We start from the raw sequence: 9563 nt of genomic DNA, 5'->3' as shown, positions 1-9563 counted from the left end.
TACAAAAACGCCCTTAAATAAAATCACAAAAACAAACAATAAACTTATTATATAATTAAATTTTATTATAAAAAAGAAACCAATGATAGATGGTCTTTTTTCTCTTCACACACTCTACATATTATATTGCCAAATTATAAATTATTTCTATTTCTAAAATCCATAGTAAAACCCTAATTTTACCTTTCTATCACTATTCTAAAAAAATTGCATAAAGGTATGTTAAATTTTCTTTGCTATTTGTTGCATGAAGATTGTTTTTTTACTTTGGGTTTTTTGGTCTGTTTTTCACGTGGAGTTGCATTTGTAAAAAGTAATATTCAAGCATCACTAAAAAAACGAAAGAAGGAGAAGGTAAAGTGGTTAAATAATTCATTTAAATTATGCACGTGCATGCTTTTTAGTTTTCTTATTGATTCGAGAGGATTTTCCAAACACACCAACCAGGATCCGATACGTCTAAGATTTATCTAGATGCATTTCCATGCTATTACAAAACCAAGGATAATAAATAAAAGATAATAATAAAGTAATAAATTGATTTATATATAGGGTGTGTAGTATATAAGGGGCGTGGTAAGAAAAGAGGTGTAAATAAAACCATTTTTAATAATTTTATAAAAATATTTAGGGGTAATTTTGTAATAATAAGGGTGTGTAAAAACAAAATTTAATCATTTAAAAATTTTGTAGAGTGTGTAATTAGAAGAAGATGTGGAGAGTAAAAAAAGGAAACAAAATTTAATCATTTAAAAATTTTGTGGAGTATGTAATTAGAAGAAGACGTGGAGAGTAAAAAAGGGGTGTGATGAGAATCTATCTTATATAATATAGGTTTTTCTATATATATATATATATATATATATATATATGTATGTATGTATGTATGTATATGTATACATATATGTTGATGACGTATATGGAAAGATAGATTATAATATCTGTACATGCATATAAAGATTAATATAGGCTTTTTCTGTATATATGTTGATGATATATGTGGAAAGATATATGTAGATTGATTTTATTTACACATCTTTTTTTACTCTATGCAATTTTCTTTTAATTATATTTTTTTATTAGAAAAGACTCTCATGTAAAATGATAAAAAAAAGACGATTATAATAGGCTTAATTACATAATTAAATTTTATTATAAAAAATAATGATATTTTATTTTTTGCCCTTTACACACTCCACATGTCATATTTTTAAATTACAAACAATTGCTATTTTGAAATCTATGATAAAACTTTAATTTTTACCATGCAATAGATATTCCAAAAAATTACATAGAGGCGTGTTAAATTTTCTTTGCTATTTGTTCTATGGTGATTGTTCTTTTGCCTCTTCTTTCCTTTGTTTTGTGTTAATGTTTTTTACTTTCTAATTATTTCATTTTTGAAAGGGCAAATCATTTTGTTTTATTTTCTTTTTTCGTTTCTTATAAGGTAGAATTGATTTTTTTTTCTTCCATTTTGTTATTTTTTGTGCTTATTATGCTCATTTATTTGTTTTTCATTATTTTTTTTCATTTTTTATTTTTAATCATACCTCAATAGTATAATAACTTTGTTACAATATTTTTTATTTCTTGAATTATATTGCTTTTTATTTTATATTTTTGAGTGTTCTTTATGTTTTCTAAAAAAATATTTAAATAAATTTTCTTCCTGTACAAAAAAGGCGTCATGCCTAAAGCTTCAACTAAAAAAATAAAGAAATATAAAAATGATAATATTAAAATAAAATAGTGGGTGAGAAAAAAAATCAAATAATCAAGAATTAATTAATAATTTTATAAAAATAGTTTGGGATAATTTTAGAATAATAGAAATGTGAAACAAGTAAATTCACCATTTAAAATTATGCGAGGTGTATCTTTAAAAAGGAATGTAAAAAGTAAAAAAAGGGTATGTGAATAAAGCCGCTCTTATATGTATATATAGATATATAGATTACGCACTGAAAGTGGATAACACGTCAGGCCCATAACGTTGTGCTACTAAAGAAGAATTAAAATATTTTTACTTCATTTGGACATATGTAATGTACCTAATAATTCAAATGGCTATAATTCCAATAATAATAATAATAATAATAATAATTCAAATGGCTATAAATCAACCAACTCTTCATATAGCCTAAGCATCCCAAAACACAAAATCAAACTCTAATACTTTTCCCTTGCAAATATCCAATAATGGCATCCCCATTGGAGCTGGGAAACGATCGAAAATTCCTTGACAGTGAGGGCAGAAATAAAGAAGAAGAAGACAAAGAAAACTTCTCCTATGCCATGCAGCTTGTGTTTTCCACCGTGCTGTCCATGTCTTTGCAAACTGCAATTGAGCTCGGAGTTTTCGACATCATAGCGAAAGCCGGTGAAGGCGCTAAGCTTTCGCCGGCGGAGATTACGGCGCAGATGACCACCGACAACCCTGAGGCACCCATCATGCTTGACCGCATACTTAGGGTGCTGGCAAGCCACTCCATATTGAGATGTTCGGTGGTTGGTGATGTTAACAGTGAGTCGGATTTTCAAAGGTTGTACAGTCTTGGTCCTGTGGCCAAGTATTTTGCGACTAATGAAGATGGTGTTTCTTTGGGACCCTTGATGGCGTTGATACAAGACAAGATCTTCTTGGATAGCTGGTTTGTTTGTTTTGTTTTGTTTTTTGATTTTTTGTTTACTTTTTCTTTTTTCAACTTATCTTGTTTAACTTTTGGAGACAAGAGTGAAACGATATTCCACTAACGTTATTCTTTTCTTTTCTTTTTTTTTTTTTTTTTTTTGAGCAACACTAACCTTATTCTTTGTGCAGGGAAATATTGTATAGTGTAAAACTTTCTATGGGCTTTCTTAGGGTTATGTTGTTTAGTGACAAGACGAAGGAACTTTTTAATTATTGAAGACTCATTTTTGTGCTAATATTTGGAAAAGAAAAAAGAACTGAAAACAAGGATTTGGCAAGAGGAAAGAAAGAAGGATTTATAATCTTGGTGAGGAAAAATGAGAAAAAAAAAAAAAAGGACCTTTCTCTTATTAGATATGGATTCTTTCTCAAATCTCTATATTAAGAAAGATAAAAATTAATTTATCAAACTACAAAGGATCAAAATCATTTTACTAATTCCCTCACGTCTTTCCGTATTTTCCTCATTTCACGTTTTCTTCGCACCAAATTACAAGCTTTAACTAATTACGGTTTTCTAAATAGAAAATTGCATATCAACATGTGTTTTTGCTGTCTTTATATTTTTTCCTTTTAAAATATAAGTTTGTTTAGATCTCAAATAAATGAAAATTTTATTGATAAGACCTACCACTTAAGATTATTATTTTTTACTGATTTAATAAAAGACACGTTCTTACTATGCCGCTTCGATGGCATAAATGTAAGTTAATACTATTTGAGTGGTATTTTTGGTTTTCTCCTTTTGTTAATTAAAAGGGTACAAGTACTATTCTCTAATACAAATGTAAAGAAAGCTTTGGTTCTAAGCTTGTATCACTTGCTCATTTTCTTATTTATTTTTTAGGGTCTCATAATTTCCTTATTTAAGATTACTCTCCTTTTTCCAGTAACCAATTAATACCATCAAGTAAGTATTATTGTATTCTGCTTAAATATTTAATTCCGGAGTACTTAAACTTAAACCTGAATTAATTACAGGCCCCAACTAAAAGAGGCAGTTCTTAAGGGAGGAATTGCATTTAACAGAGTCTATGGAACACACGCCTTCGAGTATCCAGGCTTGGACCCAAGATTTAATCATGTTTTCAACAAAGCAATGTACAATCAAACTACTATTGTTATTAAGAACATCCTCAAATTTTACAAAGGTTTTAAGGACCTTGCAAAATTGGTAGATGTTGGTGGCGGTCTAGGAGTGACCCTTAACCTAATCACTTCCAAATACCCACATATTAAGGGTATTAACTTTGACTTGCCACATGTTATAGAACACGCGCCTTCTTATCCAGGTACGATTTTGATTTATATTATCTTAATTCTTAATTATAACACATTTTAATTATGATTTATAACTTTGAATTTTTTGACCAAAAGAGATGTTTATGAATAATATTGGTTTAGGTGTTGAACACGTGGGTGGAGATATGTTTGAAAAGGTTCCTACCGGGGATGCAATTTTTATGAAGGTAGAGTTAGAAAATTTTGCACCTTGGAAGCATTTATTATATATGTCCTTTTATTTTTCGAAATGCCCGTGCATTAACCAGATTGTAGAAACCGTCCAATTTAACTTAAACCGAATCAAATCATTAATATGTTTATCTTATTGTTCAATTTAAGCAATTATTATTATCATTATTTTTTTTTTTTTTTTTGCTAAAATATCAAATCGACTAAACCAATCAAAACTAATTTTACTTTTCGAAACCGATCAAAACCCACCATTAATATCCCTAACTAAAATGGATGTTTTCCTAGTGGATTCTGCATGATTGGAGTGATGAACACTGCTTAAAGCTATTGAAAAACTGTTACAAAGCCACTCCAGAAAATGGAAAGGTCATAGTTGTGGAATCAGTCCTTCCAGTCGAGGCAGAAACTAATACCGCTGTGAAAAGCACCTCCCAACTTGATGTGTTAATGATGACTCAAAATCCAGGAGGAAAGGAAAGGAGCACGCAACAATTCCTGGCCTTGGCAACTGATGCAGGATTTAGGGGCATTAAATTTGAATATTTTATTTGTAACTTTTGGGTTATGGAGTTCTTTAAGTAGATGGCTTTCTTTCCATATGTTGGGAGTCTCTACTCTCCTATTGATCCGTGTGCTTATGTTGGTTTTTTTTTTTAAGTTGAACGAAATTTCTGTGGTTAATAAGAAATTAACGACATCTTGTTGTTGATTATTCAAAATAATAATATATCTTTAGTGTTTAAAGATTTATGCAGTTTACACAAAAACAACTTGAAAATTATTATTATAAGCTGACGCGAAAACGACAGGATTTGTTGTGCTCATTTATATATATATATACATATATATGTATGTGTGTGTTTTTGTTTGTGTGTGTGTGATTGAATCCTATGCAGATATACGCGGTTCTTAAAACTTGTTGAATATTAATTGGCTCAACTCAATTTATCACCTTTTGAGTTATTCACAAATGGGCAAACCCAAGTTGAAACGATTAACTTTTAAAATTGATTCAAAGAATAGCTGATCAAGTCTTTTAATAAATTAAGTACTTAAGGAAAAAAAAACGTAAAAGAAAAAAAAAAGGTGAATAATTTAACAACCTTCGTAAAAATATCTACTCTATATCAATAAAGAATGTAATGATGAGAATTTTTTATATTAAAATAAATGGTTAAATATCTCCGTGATGCTCCTTGAGCTATGAGATCATTTATGTTTTCCCACATGACTTTTTTTTTTTTTTTTTTGAACACTTCCCACATGACTTTTAAAAGCTCCCATTCTAATCATTGATTTTTTTTCCCCCCATAAAATTAGGCCCAACAAACGAGGTTAAGCATGATCATGTGTTTTTTTTTTTTCAATTTATCTTTAAATAAATTTTAACGTAAAGACCACGTGATTACACACCTGATCACTACCCTTTTATGCAACATATATTAAACATAAATTCTAATAACTAGGATTAATTGAACATTGAGAGAGGGGAGAAAGTGGGAATTCTTAATATTCAAAGAGTAAAATGGGAATGATACTAAAGTGTAAGGGGTTGTGAGATCAATTTTAAAATAAAATAGTGAGACTTTGAACTAGTAGGATTATGTTCAAGGAAAATCCCATGTCCCATTATCCAGGTCTGGTAACATTCCCAAAGATAATTGTTTTTAATTTTTCATTTATGTTAAATACCCAAGCTAACAACTGTTGGTTGACTTAGTTGACCCTGTTATTTAGTTCTTATTTTTACTTAATTGTTCTTTTTATCTAGCTCTGACCCTATATTTATTTAATCTTTTACTTTCTTTTTGGCTAGAAAATTAATCTTATACTTGAATTAGGATTCCTAGTGACATTGGGAGTATTAATGATGGTCTGCAAATCAAGTTTTAGTACATTTCAAATTCTGTTTCTCACTTGAATTCGGATTTCGAGTTTCATTACTATTGATGGCCTTTAAATAGGCCTTGCCTTCACAATAGTTTTGATTTTTCTCATTATTTAGCAAAAGCTTCTGTAAGTATTTTGAGTTTTTTTTTTTTTTTTTCTAGCACTAAAGTATTATTTTAATTATATTCAGCTTCTATTAATCGCCGTATCGTTAATTATCTTGGTCTTTAAGGTGTTAACGGTGCACATATTGGCAGTAGGAGCTCCGTTAAAATTTTTCATATGTATACATATATATATGTGTGTGCATGTATATTTTTTTCAGTAGTTTTGCTTTGTCCGTGGGACGAATTAAATATAATAATATATATAAACGAGTTTTTAATGATAACATTTTATCAGTGATTACTCATCAAACATAAAACCCATTCATATATATTTAAATATATATAGTTTTATTTATTCTTTTAGTGAAGTCATTCTTTTTATGATTAAATCAAAATTTGTTAGTTTTTCCGATAAAAGGGTGTATTTTTTTCTAATTATTAGAGTTAGTGTGAAACAATAATTTAAAATACTTGTCCTAAAAAAATAATTTCATTAGGGATAATTCAGTAACAAAAAGATTTATTATTCAATTATATCCCAAATTTTTTTAAACGGATTATTATCTCAAATTTTCACTTTATTTAAAACTTAAAATCCTAGATAAACTTCCTCAAAAAAAAAAAAAAATCCTACATAAACGAAAATTCAAGTAGCATACTTTACAAACTCAAACTTTTTGGACAAATTTTAAACTTTTTGTAATTCGTTATTGTAGTTTTAGTTTGAAACCTTGCCTGGTTCTTCATGAATAGCACCTATTTCGATATGGAATTGCAATGCATAAATGTACAAATAGATAAAATCATCAAAAAGAAAGGTAGAGTTGAAAAAAAAAAAAAAAAAAAAAGATTGCTGCAATAGTAGCTCAACGCAATTCATCACCACTCTGAATTCTTCACAAAAAAACACACTATTTCTAGTTGCTTCTCTTAGTAATCTTTATGACACTTTTACTAAAATCATCTACTTTGAAAATGAACCTCAGGAAGAGAAGAGCATTTGAGCGTTCTTTGCCCGTCCGTATGGTACAGCATACTCCAGCACCCCACCAAGCACGGGTGCGCAAGGATAAAGTTTGGTTGGATCCGAAAACTACAAATGGTTTACAGAAGTTTTCCAAGTTTGGAGATTCTTTAGAGGCTGATAATAATTCCGAGGAGCTCGAAGAGCTGCTCCCAGCTCCGAAACGCGTGAAGACGGAGAAAAATTCATGTCTAGGCACATATGATCAGGCTGCGAGCATTGCGCCTTCACATATAGACATGGCAAGCTGTGAGAGCAATGCTACTAGAGACAATGTGAAGGAAATTTCGGATAGTTTGCAGTTCAAGAGTACTAATTCTGTATCGCCAACAGAGCTCGATGTCGATTCTAAATTCGTCGAAGGGCAAATGGGAAGTGATCAAGACACAGAAACAAAGCCCGGAAGTCAGAGGATGAAAGTGGCTTCCCTTGCTGAATTCCTCACAAAAGACCAAATCAAAGAACATATCTCAAGTCTTCGCCAGTACTCGGCTGATAAGGTTAGTATGTTGTCACAATGTTACTGTCAACTGTCATTAACTGATATGATGTTTCACGGACATTTTCTAATTTCACTTTAAGCATTTTTTATTCTTCTTACAAAGAGGATTTCTCAACCTCTTAGCTTCTGTAATCCTTTTTCCATGTTAATATAAGGGTAATAATTTCTTATTCAAAGCTAAAACTAAGTCGAACATCGGGAATTGTATTATATACCTTCATTAATGGAATATAAGTTTATTATTTTTTTTTTATCATGTATGAATACATTTTAAAAGAGCAGAACGCTTGTAAGTATATATTTGTTTTCCAAATGTTGTAGATTTTGCTTCATTGCCTAAAGTTTCTTTGTAGTTTGTAGCATACATGATGACCAAGAGTTTTCCTCTTCTTAATAGGATTTGTCGGACAACGTGAAGGAAAATAAGATTGCGCAGTGTCAATTATGCGGGTTGGGTCTCTTTTTACTCGCGCGAAAAGTGATATATTGTTCATCATGTGCTGCTCCTATCAAGCGCAAAGTTAACTATTACTGTACACCAGAAGAATATGATTATCAACACTTCTTTTGTACGACATGTTACAAGCGGTCTCGAGGTGGGCATATTTCCATTTGTGACATGCGCATTCCGAAAGAGAAGCTTCAGAGGAGGAACAGCGATTCAGAGATCGAAGAATCGGTAAGCGAAGTCATATTTGGCCCGTTTGATAGTGTTTTTAAATTGATTTTCTTTTCAGTACAAAAGTAAAAATGAGATTATTTTGAGAATTATTCTTGAGACCGAGTCTGAAATTGCGTTTGATTAGTTTTTTAAGATATTATTTTGAGCATAATAAAAAAGTAAAGTCGTGTTTAGTTATAATTATTAATTAATATATTATAACATTGTTAATAAGTACTAAAAAATGAAAATAGAAAAGGAAAAATAATTTTTAACCGTTTTCTAATTCCTTAACAAAAATATATGCTTACTTTTTTTGTTTTTATTTTCGTTGTCAAAACATTTACTAAACAAGCACGGTTTGCAAACTATTTTCATTATCGTGTCTCAAAATACGTGCAGAAACGTTTTCAAAAATAATCTGAAACCAATTTCAAACGCACTCATTATTTTTTATTTTGCCGATGTTAGCAAGAACGATTCGGTTCTAAAAAGTATGTGCATTTGCAGTGGGTTCAATGTGATGAATGTGATTGCTGGCAGCACCAAGTCTGTGGACTTTTCCAAGACGATCAAGGTGAAAAAACTAAGTATAAATGTCCAATATGCTTGTTGAGAGAAGAAAAAGGACAATACGAGTCCTTGACTTTTAGTGCAAAAGATCTGCCACAAACCATGCTTAGCACCCACATTGAGGAGAGACTCCTTAGGCGTCTTGAACAAGAAAGAAAAGAGAGAGCAAAGTTCGAAGCAAAATCTTTTGATGAGGTAATGAAATAAACGCCCATGACATGATATACAATTTTATTAATATAGTTATAAATATGATTATTTCATTTGTTACATGTCTACTACATCTAATGTGCGCTTGTTCCCGGGTGGAGCCACCATCTGCCCCACCTAATTTTTTCCGCTTAATTTATATTGAAATCTGATGAAATTTGTAGTTCGCCCCCGTGAAATTTTCAACTATGTTTGGCCCTCCTCATAATAGCTCAGATTATTTTCTTGATAAACTTATTTTTATGGCTACCCTACTTAGTTTTCTTTTGTCGCTGCATAAATATTGAGCTTTAGTTTCCATTTGCTGCTACTATAGGTTCCTGGAGCAGAGAATCTTACTGTCAGGGTAGTGCTATCGAAGAAGAAAAAATTAAGACTCGAGGAGCAACTTTTGGATACCCTTAAGGATCAAGATTATCCTGCTG

The 9563-nt window shown here is 30.5% G+C and overlaps 2 protein-coding genes across 2 annotated transcripts in view; both read left to right on the top strand.

The window, feature by feature from the left end:
* The first annotated feature begins 2202 nt into the window (after positions 1-2202).
* On the top strand, positions 2203-4829 carry LOC21396224 (caffeic acid 3-O-methyltransferase). The gene is made up of 4 exons (XM_010113910.2): positions 2203-2654; positions 3677-3987; positions 4100-4164; positions 4457-4829. The coding sequence occupies exons 1-4, from the start codon at positions 2203-2205 to the stop codon at positions 4751-4753; spliced, it is 1125 nt and encodes a 374-aa protein (XP_010112212.1). The 3' UTR covers positions 4754-4829.
* Positions 4830-7143: 2314 nt separating this feature from the next.
* Positions 7144-9563, top strand: part of LOC21396223 (probable histone acetyltransferase HAC-like 1) — a 5180-nt gene continuing 2760 nt past the window's right edge. Inside the window, 4 exon segments of the mRNA XM_024175950.1 lie at positions 7144-7692; positions 8092-8373; positions 8866-9123; positions 9455-9563. The exon segment at positions 9455-9563 is cut by the window's right edge and continues 8 nt beyond it. Coding sequence (XP_024031718.1) covers positions 7144-7692; positions 8092-8373; positions 8866-9123; positions 9455-9563 — 1198 coding nt within the window.

The sequence above is a fragment of the Morus notabilis genome, unplaced genomic scaffold, assembly GCF_000414095.1.
Source record: "Morus notabilis unplaced genomic scaffold, ASM41409v2 Scaffold48, whole genome shotgun sequence".
Taxonomy (NCBI): domain Eukaryota; kingdom Viridiplantae; phylum Streptophyta; class Magnoliopsida; order Rosales; family Moraceae; genus Morus; species Morus notabilis.
Note: the sequence above shows the minus strand (reverse complement) of the source record. Positions and strands in the feature narration are given on the sequence as shown.